The sequence below is a fragment of the Melospiza georgiana genome, chromosome 22, assembly GCF_028018845.1.
Source record: "Melospiza georgiana isolate bMelGeo1 chromosome 22, bMelGeo1.pri, whole genome shotgun sequence".
NCBI classification, from domain to species: Eukaryota; Metazoa; Chordata; class Aves; order Passeriformes; family Passerellidae; genus Melospiza; species Melospiza georgiana.
The window spans coordinates 10530623-10549357 of record NC_080451.1 but is presented as its reverse complement, the minus strand read 5'-3'; the positions used below and the strand labels follow the sequence as shown (position 1 = coordinate 10549357).

At 53.7% G+C, this 18735-nt stretch overlaps 1 protein-coding gene across 1 annotated transcript; it reads right to left on the bottom strand.

Moving 5' to 3' along the window:
* Positions 1-5106: 5106 nt before the first annotated feature.
* Positions 5107-13842, bottom strand: GPR157 (G protein-coupled receptor 157). The gene is made up of 5 exons (XM_058039164.1): positions 13466-13842; positions 7357-7570; positions 5844-6038; positions 5242-5343; positions 5107-5193 (listed from the first exon to the last, which is right to left on the bottom strand). The coding sequence occupies exons 1-5, from the start codon at positions 13840-13842 to the stop codon at positions 5107-5109; spliced, it is 975 nt and encodes a 324-aa protein (XP_057895147.1).
* Between the last annotated feature and the right edge of the window lie 4893 nt (positions 13843-18735).

Here is an 18735-nt window from a genome sequence, read left to right as displayed (position 1 = left end):
GAACAGGACCCGCTGCGTTGCTGCTCTGCCCGTTCCTGTTGGGCAGTCAGAAAAAGGCGCCTCCTGAGCAGCTCCTCCTGCGCCCCACGTGCCCTGCACGGCCCCTGGCTGGCTGCAGCACCTCCTGCTCCACGTGGCACCAGCATGGCACGGACAGGGCAGGGCCTGCTGCAATTCCCACCGAGCAGCAATTCCGCAAAATCCAGCCCCGCTGGTCTTCTCTTTCCTCGCCTTCCTTCTCAGAGCCTGAGGTTGCTGTTCCCAGGTGTCCTGATGGGGACTGCTGGGATTCATAAAGTCCGAGGGTTTTGAGAAGGTGGTTAAAAAGGCAGGCTTCTGACGGCAGATTTGTGAGCATTGCTAATGCAGCGAAAAGTTTTGTGAGCAGTGGAGCAGACGTGAGAAACAGCACAATAGACTTTTGTAACGCGTCTTCGTAGATTGCAACAAGGTTATTTAATGTACATCTTCAGAAGGTCAGTGTGAATGAGTCTCTGTGCTTTGTCTCTCATGAACGAGCCACTGTGTTACCTATCATGACGTGTGTTTCATATGATTAGATAGAATTTTTGTCAATATGTTTTGCTCTGTGTGTGATTGGCTGAAACCTAGGCTGAGATGGCTTTATGCTATGCTGTAATGCAACACCCCCTTGGCATTCCCTTTAGATCAGAGAGCTGTTAACGTCCTGTCTCCATTGTCCTAACAGGTGCTGAATAAACAGCTCACGACACTGGTTCAGATTTGCCCTGTCTCATTCATGAATGTATACAGCTTGCCATGGCAGGGCATTGCAATATATACATTGCTCCTGCTGCCCTCACCTTCACAGGTCTGCAGCCAAGAGGGAAAATTCTGCCCCAGAACAGGGGAAACTGCAAAAAGGGCAAATTTCCACTCCTTCAAAGGCAGTATCACCCTCTGGGAGCTCTGACAGCTGCTCTGACACTCAGTAAATGCAGGGAAGGAGAATTCTCTATCATGGTCTTTAAGCTCTGCTCCTGAACTTGAAGAAATAATCTTGAAAACATGCAGGAATCAAAGAGATCACATGTGTTTGTCATCAGAACCCCCTCATCACAGCAAGTATTTGCTTGTGGCAGCAGAAGAGTTGGAACATTTTCTGAACACAGCAGGAGCGTGGCAGGAACATCTCTGTGGCTGTCATTGGCACGGGGATGATCCTGGAGGAGCTTGGTGAGGGGAGACAGGGCAGTAAATCAAACTCTTGGATTTTCAAAGCACTGCAGGGCTGTGACACCTCCAGCAGCTGGGATCCTGTTGGACTTGGCAAAGGGCAGGGCCAGGAACCAGCAAAGAGCTGATTTTACAGCATTTACAAGCACGTTTTCCATCTCAGCTGCAGCACACCCCAAGGTTTTACATCTGCTCCCCACCCCTGTGTGCCTGGAGATGTTCAATGCTCCCCATGACTCCCCTGCCCTCACCCAGCTCCTGGTGTGCAGGGATTTATTCACCCTCACCTGATGATTTATTTACCCTCACCTGATGATTTATTTACCCTCACCTGATGATTTATTTATCCACACCATGTGTGCTCAAGGCTGGGTCCGATGAAACCCTGATGTCTTTGGGGGGAAAAAAATGATTAAGAGGCAAACTCAGTTTGCAGGACAGTAAAAGTGCCGGAGAAGGCTGTGCAGGGAACAGCAGCAGAGCTGGGCTCTGGAGCCAGAACCAGAGCAGATCCTGTTTGTGCTGCACAAATGCAACTCTGGGCACTGTCCTGGTAAAGAAACTGACCTTTATTTTGTAAAACTCGGAGAAAATACTCTAAAAACACAAGCAAAGAGCTGTGAATGAGGTAAAACATCATCTCCAAATGGCACACACAGCCCCAGCCCCTGCCCAGTGTGATCCAAGGCACAGACCGAGCCCAGGAGCTGAGCTGTGAGCCAGGCACTGCCCTGCTGTGGGCAGGGCTGTCCCTGCTGGAGCCTGAGCACATCCCCAATCCCTGGGGAGCCACAGGGCTCTGGTTCCCTCAGGAGAGCCCCAAAACCCCAATGGTGACAGCCCCAAACACCAGGGAGGAGAGATCAGCATCCCCAAACCCCAATGGTGACAGCCCCAAACACCAGCGAGAGGGATCAGCATCCCCAAACCCCAATGGTGACAGCCCCAAACACCAGGGAGGAGAGATCAGCATCCCCAAAACCCCAATGGTGACAGCCCCCAAACAAACACCAGGGAGAGGGATCAGCATCCCCAAACAAACACCAGGGAGCAGGTTCAGCATCCAGAGGCGCCATCCAGCAGCACCACAGAATAATCCCTGTCCTGTCCCAGTCCAAGAGCAGAGCAGAGCCAGGCCGGGGCTCTCACCATCACTGAGGGCCCTGCCCAGGTCAGTCCTTCGGCAGCTCCTGGAGCCTCCTGGCCGGGCTCTGTTCACCTCAGAACTCACCACACCAGCCTGGGCAGGCAGAAAACAACACCCCAACCGAGGGTTCAGCTTCCCGCTGGGGAGGAGGGCAGACAAGCGGGAGGGCAGCGTGCTCCAGAGCATCCTGACACAGCCGGGCAGGGCTCAGCATCTCCAGCGCCGCTTTCCCCGGGCTGCAGCTCCCTCTGGGGGGCTGTCACAGCACCCTGCAGGGACAGGGACAGCGACAGGACGGTGAGAGTCACTGCAGGGCTGTCACAGCACCCCGGGGACAGCGACAGGACAGTGACAGTCACTGCAGGGCACTGCCACCACCCCAAACCTGCAGGGACAGTGACAGAACAGTGACAGTCACTGCAGGGCACTGCCAGCACCCAAACCTGCAGGGACAGTGACAGGACAGTGACAGTCACTGCAGGGCACTGCCAGCACCCAAACCTGCAGGGACAGTGGCAGGACAGTGACAGTCACTGCAGGGCTGTCACAGCACCCCGGGGACAGTGGCAGTCACTGCAGGGCACTGCCAGCACCCAAACCTGCAGGGACAGTGGCAGGACAGTGACAGTCACTGCCAGCACCCCAAACCTGCAGGGACAGTGGCAGTCACACTCCTGAGCTGGAATTGTGACCCTGGCCCATTCCTCCCACAGCATTTCTCACAGCTCTGTGATGGGAAAAGGCGAACTGAGGACATGGAACCTGTTTGGATTCTTTCTGGTGTTGTTTTTTCTGCTGTTTTGTTTTCCCCTAAGCCAAGCTGGTGACAATTCTTTCTCTCTTCAGGGCTGGCTCCAACAAACGGAGCACAGCACGATACTGAATCTCATAAAATTTAAACATTCCTATCCTACCTTTCTGCAAGAAGTTTCACACATCTCCTCTTTGCAAGCCTTGTGGGACTCACAGGAGGTTGAGCCATCAAGGTTGCTATTTGGCTTTCAGAAGTTTATAAAAGCCTTTTGAAGGGAGAAAAAACAACTCTTGGAGTCATCCATGGCACAGATGAGACGCTTCCATCTGCCTTTCAGGGACTCCAGGGAGGAGCAGAGCCATGCAGCAGCCCCATGGAATGGGCTCAGGGGTGTTTGCACAGGGTTTAAATATACTGATATAATTATATAAATAGACGGATATAATTATATAAATATACTGATATAATTATGGAGTGAATGCCAAGGCTCCAGGGGAGAACAGGAGTCACCTCTGCCCACAGAGGTATCCCCTGGTGGGGAGAACTGGGGGCACCAAACACCCAACCTGTGCAGCACTGATGGGATGAGCGTGCACGTGGCATTTCCCATTATAAACAGCCACCAACTCCTCCTCAGCTCTGCCTGGTGCCCCATTCCCGTGGGGCAGACAGCCCTGCAGCTCAGCTCCTGCTTCCATCCTCCTTCCACGGGCTCACTGGAGTTACCATGGCAGGAGGAAAGGCTCACTGGAGTTACCATGGCAGGAGGAAAGGCTCACACTGGAATTACCATGGCAGGAGGAAAGGCCCACACTGGAATTACCATGGCAGGAGGAAAGGCTCACACTGGAATTACCATGGGAGGAGGAAAGGCTCACACAGGAATTACCATGGCAAGAGGAAAGGCTCACTGGAATTACCATGGCAGGAGGAAAGGCTCACTGGAATTACCATGGCAAGAGGAAAGGCTCACTGGAATTACCATGGCAAGAGGAAAGGCTCACTGGAATTGCCCTGAGATGAAGAAAGGCTCACTGGAATTGCCCTGAGATGAAGAGAGGCTCACACTGGAATTGCCCTGAGATGAAGAGAGGCTCACACTGGAATTGCCCTGAGATGAAGAGAGGCTCACACTGGAATTGCCCTGAGATGAAGAAAGGCTCACTGGAATTGCCCTGAGATGAAGAAAGGCTCACACTGGAATTGCCCTGAGATGAAGAAAGGCTCACACTGGAATTGCCCTGAGATGAAGAAAGGCTCACACTGGAATTGCCCTGAGATGAAGAAAGGCTCACTGGAATTGCCCTGAGATGAAGAGAGGCTCACTGGAATTGCCCTGAGATGAAGAGAGGCTCACACTGGAATTGCCCTGAGATGAAGAGAGGCTCACACTGGAATTGCCCTGAGATGAAGAAAGGCTCACTGGAATTGCCCTGAGATGAAGAAAGGCTCACACTGGAATTGCCCTGAGATGAAGAAAGGCTCACACTGGAATTGCCCTGAGATGAAGAAAGGCTCACACTGGAATTGCCCTGAGATGAAGAAAGGCTCACTGGAATTGCCCTGAGATGAAGAAAGGCTCACTGGAATTGCCCTGAGATGAAGAGAGGCTCACACTGGAATTGCCCTGAGATGAAGAGAGGCTCACACTGGAATTGCCCTGAGATGAAGGAAGGCTCACTGGAATTACCATGGGAGGAGGAAAGACTCACTGGAATTGCCCTGAGATGAAGAGAGGCTCACAGCAATTACCCTGGGATGAAGAGATGCTCACAGCAATCACCCTGAGATGAAGAGAGGCTCACACTGGAATTGCCCTGGGATGAAGAAAGGCTCACAGCAATTGCCCTGGGATGAAGAGAGGCTCACAGCAATTGCCCTGGGATGAAGAGAGGCTCACAGCAATTGCCCTGGGATGAAGAGAGGCTCACAGCAATTGCCCTGGGATGAAGAAAGGCTCACAGCAATTACCGTGGCAGCAGGAATCAGCAGCAGCAGCAGGGCCGGCTCAGGTGCTGGGCAGCAGCGGCTTTGGCACATCCAGGTCCTTGTCCTTGTCCCCGTCGCTGTCGCCGTCCCCGCGGGTCTGGGGGCGCTGCCAGGGCCCGGGGGGGCCCTGCCCAGGCCAGGGCAGCCGTGCAGAGGGGCTGCAGCACAGCAGGGCCAGCAGGCGCGCCCGCACCGCCCGGGTGCACAGCACGAACAGGATGCAGTTGGCTCCTCCTTGGAACGTGTTCCCGATGCCCTGCGAGGGCAGGAGCGCAGCAATGAGCAGGGATGCCCCCGGGGCACCCCAGAGAACAGCTCACGCCTGCCACAGCTGATGCAGGGCCGCGGCCACCCCCTCTGAGGACAAGGAACTCAGAAATTAGGGATTTTTCCCCAAAAAGCACCCAAGAGCAGACCGGGAGCCGTTGTGTGGCGGCACCGGTGTAGGGCAGGCACAGGCTGAGCCCGGCTGGAGGACAGACGTCCAACATCCCCCTGTCCATCCCCGCCGGTGCAGCTTTCCTCTGCAGCCACTAGATGCTGCTGCAGCAGCTCCCGCTGCATTGCTGCCTCTGCTGCAGCCCGGCATCGCCTGGGGGCAGCAGCTGCTCCTGCCACACTCGGTGCCACCGAGAGGAGCCGCGCTGGGAGCTCCCACCCTGCCCTGCCCCAGCCGGGGATGCGCCAAACGTGCCCAGCCAGGTGCCCAGGTGGGCACCACACCTGCCCAGGGGCGCATTCCCAGCAAACACTCACATGCAGCACGACCAGGACGGGGTTCTGCACGGCTGGGGAGTCACACAGGGTCAGCACGAAGCGCACCGTGCTCCAGATGCGGAGGAAGATGAAGATGAGCGGGATGAGGATGAGCTTCTTGTCCGCCAGGCTGGCGCGGGGCCGCAGGGCCGGGGCTGCGGGCAGGATGGGGCGGTACTCGGAGAGGGCAGCGTGCTGTGCGACAGGGACAGCGACAGCGACAGCGGTGAGCAGGAGCTGTAGATGCGGCACAGCCCCAGGGCCCTGCCCGGAGCCACGGAACCCTCAGGAGGAGAGCAGGGCTGCACTGAAGGGCGCACAGTCTGCCCTTGGGGACAGCGGCATTGCTGCTGAAGGCGAGCAGTGACAGCTCCCTGTGCCGCTCTGATCCCCGGTGACAGCGGGGCCAGCTGCCCCAGCAATGTGCCCAGCACCGGGGAGGGACAGGAGGGACAGCAGCGTGCCCAGCACTGCTCAGGGACAGCAGCGTGCCCAGCCCTGTCCCAGCCCTGCTCAGGGACAGCAATGTCCCCAGCACCGGGGAGGGACAGGAGGGACAGCAGCGTGCCCAGCACTGTCCCAGCCCTGCTCAGGGACAGCAGCGTGCCCAGCACTGTCCCAGCCCATCCCCAGCAGTCCTGGCAGGGGCAGGAGCCCGCTCAGGTTTCCAGCAGCTCACGCTGCTGTCTGTGCCCAGCCTGGGACGCCGTGTCCTGCCTGCTGCACGCCAGGTGATGCTGACAGGCACCAGCAAACCCTCCCCAGCTTCCCTTCCCTTCCCTGGGCGCTCAGGGCTGCTGAAAATCACCTCATCCTCCCAAATCATCTGCAGGATCCTGCCCTAACCAGGGCTGGGCTCATCCCCACCACCACCGCAAGCAGACACAGAATTTCCAGAAGGACACCCACCCACACGTGGGCCTTTCCCTAACCCAGCTGAGAGAGAAGGAATGTCTGGGTGCAGCTCCCTCTGCCACTCTCATCTGGATCTGTGTGTAATGCAAATGCTGCCCTAGATGCCTGGATTCTGTGTTCTCAAGGAACAGAGCAACTGAACTCTGAACTCCAAACCCTGCCAGGACAGCGAGTCTCCTGTGTGGAGCCCAGAGCCATCCAGTGCCTGGGCTCCCAAATGCAGGACAAAATAACATCCACAAACACAAACTACCACTGCAGACACTGAAAGCACTGAGGCTTGAGAATTCCAACCTTGGTACAAGTGGAACTGCAGAAAACTGATTAAAGCTGAGTTTGTCCTTCACATTCTGTTTCAATTCTTACTGTAGCGTTTCCCTCATGAGCATCCCACACCCCCTGCTCGTTTTCAAAGGGCTTTTGCATTCTTAGCTTGTGCTAAGTCACTGTGTGATGGTGCTGCTGGATCAGGGACGTTTCAGAGCTGTGAACCCCTCCTGCCTGGGCAAGGAGCAAGAAATGCAGAGTGTGGGGGGACAGGACCACCCAGTAAATACTCACAGCTCTGTTAGTGTGCTTCCTGAGGAGAAATACTCACAGCTCTGTTGATGTGCTTCCTGATGAGGAGGTAGAGCACGGGCAGGGTGACATAGGCCAGGATCTCCCAGAGCTTTCCTGCCAGCAGCATCCACAGCAGCCGGTCCTCGGCGTCCAGGTTGACCCAGCACCAGCCCACGGAGACGTTGGAGGCGTCGTAGCCAATCTTCCTGAGGGCCACAGCAGCCACGGTGATGGCCAGGGGGACGCCCCAGCTGGGGGGACACACAGAGAGGGGGCTGAGCCAGGGAGGAGCCCCCAGACCCCAGGAAATGGTGCCAGAGGCAGGGGCTGTCACACAGACACGCTTTATGGAACATCCTTTCCTTAGGAGAAGCTGGGAGGCCTCAGGAACAAAATGTAAACATTGGTTATCTGCTGCTGTGGGATGCAACAGGTGCATCTGTGATTGGTCTGGTGTGCTTGTTTCTAATTAATGGCCAGTCACAGCTGGCTCAGACTCTCTGTCCAAGCCACAAACCTCTATTACCATTCCTTCTTTTTCTATTCTTAGCCAGCCTCCTGATGAAATCCTTTCTTCTATTCTTTTAGCATAGTTTTAATGTAATATATATCATAAAATAATAAATCAAGCCTTCTGAAACATGGAGTCAGATCTCCATCTCTTTCCTCATCCAAAAACCCCTGTGAACACAATCACAGGCCAGGGCACTGTAAAATGTGATTTTCCTGCAGCCAGCTGATCCTGAGCTTTCAGAGCACAAGCAGCCAAGTCTCACCTTCCCATTTCAAAATTCTGCACTCAAAGAAATCCACAACTTCATTCTGCCAGTGGTGTGTTTTCTTGCTTTGCTTTTAAGTGGAGATGGAGTCAGTATTTTGGGAGCAAAAATACGATTTCTGAAGGACAAAGAGGCAGGGAAAAGTACTGGGAGCAACAGTAAAAAGCTAAGAAAGCAAAGAGGAGCCACATCCTCAAAACTTGGAGCTGTGACTTTGGCTTCTCACTTGATGGCAGAGGCAAATACAGGGAAGCATTTAGAAAAAAAATAACTGTGGTGACACACTGGAATGAAGTCACTCAGCAGCTTGGGCTGCCCTCAAGAAACCGTGAGGAAGGGCAGAGGAATCCCAGCAGCCCAAACTGAAATTCCACCACAGGAGTGCCCTGCATCCATCTGAGTGTGTCCCCTGAATCCATTTGAGTGTGTGACCTGCATCCATCTGAGTGTGTCACCTGCATCCGTCTGAGTGTGCGACCTGCACCCAGCTGAGTGTGCCCCCTGCACCCAGCTGAGTGTGTCCCCTGCATCCATCCGAGTGTGTCCCCTGCATCCATCTGAGTGTGCCTCCTGAATCCGTCTGAGTGTGCCCCCTGAATCCAGCTGAGTGTGTCCCCTGAATCCAAGTGTGTGACCTGCACCCAGCTGAGTGTGCCCCCTGCACCCAGCTGAGTGTGCCCCCTGCACCCAGCTGAGTGTGTCACCTGCACCCAGCTGAGTGTGCCCCCTGCATCCAGCTGAGTGTGCCCCCTGCATCCAAGTGTGTGAGCTGCACCCAGCTGAGTGTGTCACCTGCATCCATCCGAGTGTGTCACCTGCACCCATCCGAGTGTGTCACCTGCACCCATCCGAGTGTGCCCCCTGAATCCATCTGAGTGTGTCCCCTGCACCCAGCTGAGTGTGTCACCTGCACCCAGCTGAGTGTGCCCCCTGCATCCAGCTGAGTGTGCCCCCTGCATCCAAGTGTGTGAGCTGCACCCAGCTGAGTGTGTCACCTGCATCCATCCGAGTGTGTCACCTGCACCCATCCGAGTGTGTCACCTGCACCCATCCGAGTGTGCCCCCTGAATCCATCTGAGTGTGTCCCCTGCACCCAGCTGAGTGTGCCCCCTGAATCCATCTGAGTGTGTCCCCTGCACCCAGCTGAGTGTGTGACCTGCATCTGAGTGTGCCCCGTGCCACCCCAGCTTCCAGCACTGCCCTCCTCTCTCCCAGGTGCACAGAAAACAAACCCATGACTGCCTTCCTCTCAAACAGCCCTCCCCTGACAGCCTGGAGCAGCTGCAGGGAGCATGGGGAGGATCTTGCCCCCAAAAATCAGATTCCAGACCAGGTGGGCAAAGAGCAGCTGCCTTGACCAGATTATCTGAAACTCCAACTGCAGCACCAGAGATAATCCCATGGTATTAGCTTTCAAAAATACCCCATTTCCTACCCTGAAATAATGTCTGGATTCACCTACTGACAAAACAAGCAAATATAAATATAAGGCTGTAAAAACCTTCAGAGTCAACTGTGCAGCCCGTGTGGAACATTTTGTCTCAGGCCCAGCTCAGAACAGGCAGTGCTATTCCAAGCCAGGGCTGTTATTTAAGGACAGGGGTGCTGCAGGAAGCCCTCCCCACTCTGTTATCAGAGCAGGCTTCTAAAAACATCCCAAACGTCACCACCACCACCAGGAAAGTTTCCACACAGCCCAGGAGCCCTTTTGGTGAAACTGGGGGTTTCTCAGAAAACAACTGCAAATGCAAAGGCATTCCGCTCTCATTCTGCTGCACTAAGGTAGAGAATTACAGAGAAATGGCACTTCCTAAAAGAAACCATGGAAAGGCACAAAGGCAGCAAGAAAAAGGAAGTGAATGGAGAAACTAATTTTACACGATTTTACAAATAATGATCTCATCAGTGAGCTGAAACTGCAAAAGAATGATGATAAAACCAGGTGAAATGATGGAGTGTGGATGTAAGGCAGGACAGGGTAAGCACAGACACAGAGGAAACAACTCACCACTGAGAAAGGGACTTAAAAACCTTCAGGAGAAAACTGGGGAGAGGAAGAACAAAACTGCTGCATTAACAGGAGTTAATTTCACTGGAATATTCTGGGATCAGATGGATATTTAACACTGACACCAGGCAGAAGTATTACCAACAAAGGGAAATCAGAGAGGAGCTAGGAAGGAATCAGACATTTCTGTGAATTCAGCTCCATGTCAGCAGCTGGAAAGGAGAACCGAGAGTGGAGGTTTGGTTGTTCTCAGGAGCTCCACAGATTCAGGAGGGCTGCCAAATGTCAGGGCTTTCACTAAGCTGGGAGGGCAGGAACTGAACCAGGACAGATCGTCATCCACGGTGTGGGTGAGCACTGGAATAAAAGGGATCCCAGATAACAGAGAGCAGAAATATCCCCCTAAACCCCAAAGAGCAGTTCTGTAGCTGGGCCTCTCCACAGCACACCTGGCTGCAAACACTGGCAGAGAAGGGAAGGTGACTCCCCATTCCTGTGCAAAGCTGGAAACCCAGCCTGCAAGGCGGACACAGCAGCATTTATTCCTCCAACACAGCTCCTGGTGATCTGTGAATAAAAACATCCTCCAGCCCAGAAGATCTCTGCACAGCCACACCAAAGCAAGGCAAGGCGAGGCCCCTTCAGCTCCAGCAGCGTTCAGCTGGACTTGCCCTGGTTCTCTGGGGTCAGATTGCCCAATAAGCACATTTTGATTTGTGCTGCACTGCTTTTCCCCCCTGAGGGCTCTGACAAGCAGGTGAGCTGCTGTCACCTGCCTGCACAGGTTAGCCAAGGAGCCATCCTGCCTGCAGGCAGCTCCTTCTGGGACAGGAATTTGTGAGGAGGGAAAAATCCTGCACGTCCCAGGCAGTCCAGGAGGAACATCTATTCATGTTATATATATATATATATATATACACATATATATATATATAAAACATATATTTTAATATATAACATGAATAGATATGCATGGTTATAAATGTGTATTTATATATATAACATAATTTTAATATATAACATGAATAGATGTGCATTATAGATAGAATAGATACATTTATAGATAGTTATAAATGTGTATATATATAGAAAACATATTTTAATATATAACATGAATATATATACGCACATTTATAACCATGCATATATATGTATTTAATATATTTTAATATATAAGCATGCATATGTTATAGATTTTTAAAAGTAATATATTTATGGCTAAAATGATCTGCACAGCCTGATCATTAAATGAAAACCCTTCAAAACATTGTCAGCAATTGGCACCAAAAGCCAAGCAGGAAACAACCCCAAGGTGGGCTCTGCCTGCTGCATTCCTCACCCCGAGTTTGGATGAATTTCTCTCCCAACAAAGGTGATGTTTTCCAGCAGTGAGGCAGCCTGGCCACTGGCACTGCCAGAGCTGACATTCTGCAGCTGCCTAAGGGCTGCCAGAGCTGGCTGCAGGCTCGCTCTCCGAGCTCAGCAGGTTTAGAAGCACGGCAGAGGTGCAGCTCTGCAGGCTGGCATCGGTGGAGGTGCTCCCACAGGAATCCCTGTGGCACAAACCTGCCTGACGGGTCTGAGCCGCTGAGACACCCTGATTCCCTCAGGAAAATTCCAGGTCCTGGCTTCCAACGTGTATTTAGCCAGCTCCATCCCCAAGGATTATATTCAGAATTTAATTTCTCTGGTAGCTACAAAGGCGCGGGGAAGGAAGGCAGGGTGATGTGTCACGAGGGGATGGGCACAGAACACGTCCTCACTTGTTGTCTCTGGCTTCTCAGACACATCATAAAGCAGAAACACCTTTAAACACTGGCTCTGCACACAACAGGCATTTGCAAAGCAGAACCTGATCACAGGTGCCCAACAGCCTTTAAACAGAGCAGATGGTGCTGATCAATAGCAAGGACTGAAGATGGCATTTCATTTTCATTGTGAAGAACTGAAAATAAACTGAACAAACCCCCCCAGAGCATCTCTCCCTCTGTGCCGGGGTAGAGCAATCTCTCTCCCTCCCAGGACTTTTCCAGTTTTCTGGGAGTGCACAGACTGCAGCCAGCTCTGTTTCAGTGCCTCTGTTTCTCTCCACACTCGGTAGCTGACAAGGCTGAGGAGCACTAAACCAGATGGAGAAACTGAAGCGCAGACAAAAGCCACACAGGCAATTAGCAGACAGGAAAATTACAACGAGGCCAGATTTGCCTGAGCCCTTTGATGTGCCTGATGGAGCCAGGATGCCCAGGAAGGAGCCAGACTTGGGTTTTACATCCATTTAGCAACACGTGGCTCTTTAGCAGCACCCCATCCTCATCACAGCTCTCAGAGTGCAACTCTGCTTTGCTGGAGATGGGATAACATCATTATTAATTCTCATTACTATCCCGTTATTAATTCTCCTGCAGGGCACCTTGCCCAGCTCCAGCAACAGCCCAGGGCCCTGTGCAGCCCCCCAGCCCCTCACCAGCAGCAATCCCAGGACTGAAATTCCCTGCCCTGGCTCACCCTCAGCCTCAAAGCCTCCCTGCCCATCCTCACCTGGACTCAGCTCTACTGTTTGAAACTAAAAAGTGTCAAATATTTGACTAAGAAACCAAAGAAAATTCTCTACTTGTCCTGAGGGCTTTTTTTTTTTTTTATTTATTCCCTTTTAAAGCAGATCACTGCTCTTATAATTTATTACAGAAGCTTGGCAGCACGGGGGACTAAGGGATCACTGTTTTGCTCAGCGTGGACACAGCACATGATTCCACAAGCTCCAATTGCATAATGAAAGCTTTTACTAAACATGATGTGGAAAACCAGTGCCCTAAATAGCAGAAACTGAGACATAAAGCTACGCTGTGGACTGGTTTGTCTTGCTTTCAATCAAACATGCCAAAACAAGCTTCAGAGCGCTTCCCCGGCAGTTTCCCCACATGTGAGGAACATTTTCCTGTGAGTGTGGTATTACAGCAACCTGCCTGGGCAGAGGGGAGGATCCGCACACCAGGCTGACAGGGGAGCTGGGGACCTGTGGAAACAGATCCCAAACACAGAAGCTTGGGCAGCAGCAGGCAGGTATCACGGACACAGGGTTTGTTATGTTATTTCTACAACATCAGAGCGCAGGGAAAGCCAAGCCAGGATTTCCAGTCATCAGAACTTGCCAGAGATTTTCCTAAGTGACCTTGAACAAAAAAAAAACCTCCAGCTTTTCCACGTCTCCAACTGCTCACTTGGGAAGGGAAAGGGGAAACAAGCAGGGTCGGTTAGCTTAAAGACACCAAAATCCCTGTTCAAAAGGAATCTGAGGGGAAGAGGAGGAGAAGGAAAGGACAGAGACTCAGGGGACGCCCAGCACAGCACACAGCACCCACCTGACGGCGTGGAAGCCCCAGAGCAAGCCCTGGCCCGCGGGGGAGGCCCTGACGATGCTCAGGTACAGGTAGAGCGCGATGGCCATGGTCCAGAAGAAGGAGCTGGTGTTGGCGAAGGTGGACAGGGCTCCCTGCAGGACGCAGTCCCACGAGGTGCCCTGGAAGTCCCTGAGCACGCCGTAGAAGTAGGAGAGGGCGGAGAGCAGGTCGGCCAGGCTCAGGTGCAGCAGCAGCTGCCGCGGGCGCGTCCGCAGCTCGGGCCAGAGCGCCTGGGAGCAGAGCAGGAGCGCGGAGCCCGCGCACGACAGCGCGCACGACAGCAGCACCGGGACACGCTCCGCCAGCGGCACCCGGGTGGGCGGCAGCGGGGACGGCATGGCCGGGACAGCGGGGGGACAGCGGGGGGAACAGAGGAGAGGAGCGAGGGACAGCGGGATGGAGAGGGATGGAGCGAGGGGACAGCGGGGACAGAGCGGACAGAGGAGAGGAGCGAGGGCACCGCGAAGGGAGCAAGGGGACAGCGGGATGGAGCGAGGGGACAGCGGGGGTTCAGTCCGATGCAGCCCCGCGGGTCGGGCGCGCTCTGCCGGAGTGTCCGGTCCGGTCCGGCCGCAGCGCTGTGTCCGCAGTGACCGGAGCCGGCACCGGCCGGGAAGGCAGCGCTGTGTCCGCAGTGACCGGAGCCGGCACCGGCCGGGAGGGCAGCGCTGTGTCCGCGGTGACCGGAGCCGGTACCGGCCGGGAGGGCAGCGCTGTGTCCGCAGTGACCGGAGCGCTCTCCCGGAGCCCGCACCGGCCGGGAAGGCAGCGCTGTGTCCGCGGTGACCGGAGCGCTCTCCCGGAGCCCGCACCGGCCGGGAAGGCAGCGCTGTGTCCGCCGTGACCGGAGCCCTCTCCCGGAGCCCGCACCGGCCGCGGAGGCGGCGCGGCAGCCGCAGGGGAGCCCCGGGAGCGGCGGGACCCGGCCCGCCCCCGCCGTCATGTGAGAGCGGCCCGGCCCCCGCGGGGCCGAGGGAATCCCCGCCGGGAGCGGGACGGGGAGCGGGACAAGGACCGGGAGCGGGACCGGGACAAGGACCGAGAATGGGACAAGGACCGGGATCGGAATAACGACGGGGACGGGGATCGGGACAAGGATCGGGAGCCGCTCCCGCCGGGGCGCACGGAGCGCCCCCACCGCAGCCCCGCAGCGCAGAAAACCCTTTCCCCCTTTTTTTTTTTCCCCTTTTTTCTTCTTTCAATCAAAACTGCCGCCCCGGCCCCGGGAGCACAAGGAACAAAGCCCCGGGCTGCTGCTGCTGTCCCCTTCCTTTGCCACGGACGCCTCCTGCCCAAGGACAGCGCACAGCTCTCCTTGCTGAGCCGGAGCCACCGGGATTTGTTCACTGATTTACACACAAACTGCTGCCTTTGGAAACAAGACCTTCTTCCAACACACATTAATTACCACTCGGTTAAACTTCAGTCAAGCAGCCTTTACTCTTTTAGGAATTTATTTCGGAGCGCGATGCCCCCTGCATGTTCTTTATAGAAAAAGGAAGCTGCAGCAGTTTGCATTTGCCCTGCACACAATCTGACACCAACAGCTCTTTTAACTTTATCACTATTGCAGGCTTTCTTTAGCAACCATCTGACCCCTCAAAAAAATCACCCTCAAAGCCTTGTCAGGGCTGCATTCCCAGTTGTTGCTCTCACACATTCTTGGCTTCCTCCTGGTTTCCCTTTTCCCCACTTTTATAGCACAAGCCCAACCTACCACAGACATCCAGACAAACCACATCAGCAAACACCCTGCCTGGTGAGTGCTGCTTTTATTTTGGGTGATGGATGAGGCTCCAGAACACAGCTTAATTAAGTCTTGCCAGATAGAGAACCAAGATAAATCCAGAACTTGCATTTCCACCGACTTGTGGCTGTGATTCAGATATTCTAAAATATTCTTTAAAAAGTGGCTTGCCAGGGCATCATAAGCTGTTGAACTAAAACCCAGAGAAATGGATCTTTGCCTGAACAATCAGAAATAGGAGAGCAGAGGATTTTCTGCCAGGTCTCTCCCTGTTCTCTAAAATAGGAGTATGGGGAGTTTGCACACAGAAGTCACCGCTCTGCAGCAGGCCATACTCCGAGTTTGTGCTTTAAACTGAGTGACAAAAGGCAAACAACTCTCACTAAAGGTCCCCGTGGCCTCCCATTCTCCCAGCAGCTCCACATGCAGCATCTCTGTGGCACTGCTGTCCCCTCCTTGCTCCCTGCAGGGCAGCAGCTGCCTCTGCCCGAGCAAATCCTCCTCTCAATTCCTCCTCCAGCCCCGAGGAATCTGCAGCTGCCCAGGAATATCTGGGAAGGGCCCAAAGACACATCTCAGTTCAAAGGCAGCATTGTCTACAGCTGGGGAACAAAAAATCTGAGGAAGTGGTTTGTCACACAGCAGTGCACACAATGAAAATTCTCCTTTCAGAATTTCGCCTTCATTTGCTTTTTACAGCACAGGGAGATGAAGCAACATGGTATTTGGTGAGAAGACACAGAAAAATCTTTTTTAATGACTGGAATTCACCCCACCAACTACTAAAAGACCTTTCTGACACACAGGCTGCACTCTGCATCTTATAAAGCACTGGGTGAGCTGTAACTACACAAATTTACCTCCTCAGTGAGGCAGAATGTACTGATATAACCTTTTAATTTATTTTTTTTAACAAGGTTTTACTTTGCAGCTGGGTAGGAAGCTGGGCTGAGGCAGAGTTCTCCATTAACTGGGAACCTGGTCATATGCATTGGGGCTTTTAAATGAAAATTTTAAAACGCTGAGAGCCCACAGCACCTCTGCATATCAGCACAGCACTCCCAGTGTCCCCAGGCAGCCCAGCCCCAGCAGAGGTCACTGCTGGCACAGGGATTGCTGTCCCATCCCCAGCCCCCGTGTCGCAGCCATCCTTTCACTAAAAATCCTCTCTTGGGATTTTTTCCTTCTGAGGAGAAGGAAACCAAAATGTAAGTAATAGTTATCCGCTGCTGTAGAATGCATCAAGTGTGTCTGTGATTGGACCATCAAAAAGTGTCTCGGGCTGCAGAGGTGGCACAGGAATTCCAGCCAGCAGCCCTCAGAAGAAAAGCCACCAGCAATGAGAATTTTTTTTTTTTTTCCAGGCAGAATGTAATTAGTGGCACTGCTGGAACCCAGCCAGCAGCAATCAATGGATTAAAGGATGCTCAGAGTGTTGTGATAGTCATTAATTTCAAATTTAAATTAGGGGGATTAATATGAGATATTACTTCACGCTGCGGCTGTGTGGAGAAAAATTAAGACATTAATATTGTGCATTCCACAACGAAACAGAGCACGCCACCAACAAACAGCAAAAGTGACATTTAGGACCTGGCCATGCATGGAGGGAGGGGTGGCAGAGGGCATTCACACAGAATGCAAAGAGGTGCCCTTGCTCTGATCTCTGTGCAATTTTCAACGATATTTCTCCAACATTCTCATTATCTATAACAGCAAGGTATGGACTGCACCTCTTCCATTCAGTAGTTAGAAAACAGGCCAAATGTTAGGAATTTTGGGGTACAGATTTAGTGCCAGCCCAATCCCCTGTGCAAGGGACGGGGCTGCCCACAGGTGTGGTTTCAGCACAGGTGAGACAGAAAAGCTGAGAACGAGAGCCAAAGGGTGGAGGAAGGTCGTGATAAACCACTGCAGGTGCTTCATGCAAGGGATTTGGAACAGAACAAGGGCAGGGCAGCAAAAGGACAGCTCTGCACAGGAAAGGTGCAGGAATAGGACAGCCCTGATGCAGGGAAAGGGGCAGGAATAGGACAGCCCTGATGCAGGGAAAGGGGCAGGAATAGGACAGCCCCGATGCAGGGAAAGGTGCAGGAAAAGGAGAGCTCTGCACAGGAAAGGGGCAGGAAAAGGAGAGCTCTGCACAGGAAAGGGGCAGGAAAAGGAGAGCTCTGCACAGGAAAGGGGCAGGAATGGGACAGCCCTGATGCAGGGAAAGGGGCAGGAAAGGGACAGCCCTGATGCAGGGAAAGGTGCAGGAATAGGACAGCCCTGATGCAGGGAAAGGTGCAGGAAAAGGAGAGCTCTGCACAGGAAAGGGGCAGGAACAGGACAGCCCTGATGCAGGGAAAGGGGCAGCAAAAGGAGAGCTCTGCACAGGAAAGGGGCAGGAATGGGACAGCCCCGATGCAGGGAAAGGTGCAGCAAAAGGAGAGCTCTGCACAGGAAAGGGGCAGCAAAAGGAGAGCTCTGCATAGGAAAGGTGCAGCAGAGCCCTCCAGAGGCACTCGGGAAGGACAAATAAAGACCAAAACTTGCAGTTCGTCTTCTCCTGCTCCTCCTCTCCTCTGTGGGGCACTGGCATCCCGTGGCACCGCTGCAGCTCCTGCCCAAGCCCAACAATGTGCAGCACTTCTAGGGCAGTATACTTGCTGATTGCTTCCTCGACTATTGCTCACAACAACCAGCTAAGACACTGCCAAAGAAACACTCACAGCTGGCACAGGGGTGAATCCTCCTCTCTCCTCACTCACACAGGGCCAGGGGCTGGGGACAAGCACACAGTCAGGGGAGCAGCTGCAGCAGTGCTGAAGGAAAAGCTTTAAAGGGAGAAGAAACTCATAAATCAACAGTTGTCCTGTCCCTCACCCCCAAACCTTGGTTAGGGCCTCTAAAAATGACCAATGTTAACAAGATAAGGACAGCTGGCTCGTCTGTAATCTGTATTTGTCTCAATGAGCTCCAGGTCTCCCACACCACCATTCAGGCAAGACAGTGGAACAATAAAGTGTTCCCAAATGCTGAATAATAGTTCAAGATATACAAACCTGTTTGGAGCGTTGGAGTGCTCAGTGCACTGCACAGGGGGCACAGAAAGAGAATTCACCGGGGCACCGAGGAGAGAGGCACCAATGCTCACCTGTCCAGGGCACTTTGTGTCACACACTGCACAGGCTCCGGGTGATCCAGCATTCCTCAGCTCCTGGAAGCACAGCACCATGTCAGAAGACAGCCTGCAGGACAGAGGAGCTGCTTCCCCTCTCCCCACAGGCTCAGGAGCAGCCAGGGATTGCCCAAGGGCCTCTTGTGCAACACCTGAGAGCAAAGGAGCAGCCCCAGCACAGCTCACCTGGGATCCTCGGGCTGCACAGCCTCCATCCCCCTCCCAGAGCACCCAGTTCCAAACTCCAAAGGCCCCAGAGTCTGCTCTGTGTGCAGATCGCAAGGCAGAGGGAGCTGGCACTCAAGGCAGAGGGAGCTGGGA

Excerpts from the sequence above, each read along its gene's own strand:
- GPR157 (XM_058039164.1), bottom strand. The coding sequence starts at position 13,842 with ATGCCGTCCCCGCTGCCGCCCACCCGGGTGCCGCTGGCGGAGCGTGTC. Across the intron at positions 7,571-13,465 it reads TGGGGCTTCCACGCCGTCAG|CTGGGGCGTCCCCCTGGCCA; the intron begins GTGGGTGCTGTG and ends GTGTCCCCCCAG. Across the intron at positions 6,039-7,356 it reads GGAAGCACATCAACAGAGCT|CACGCTGCCCTCTCCGAGTA; the intron begins GTGAGTATTTCT and ends CCTGTCGCACAG.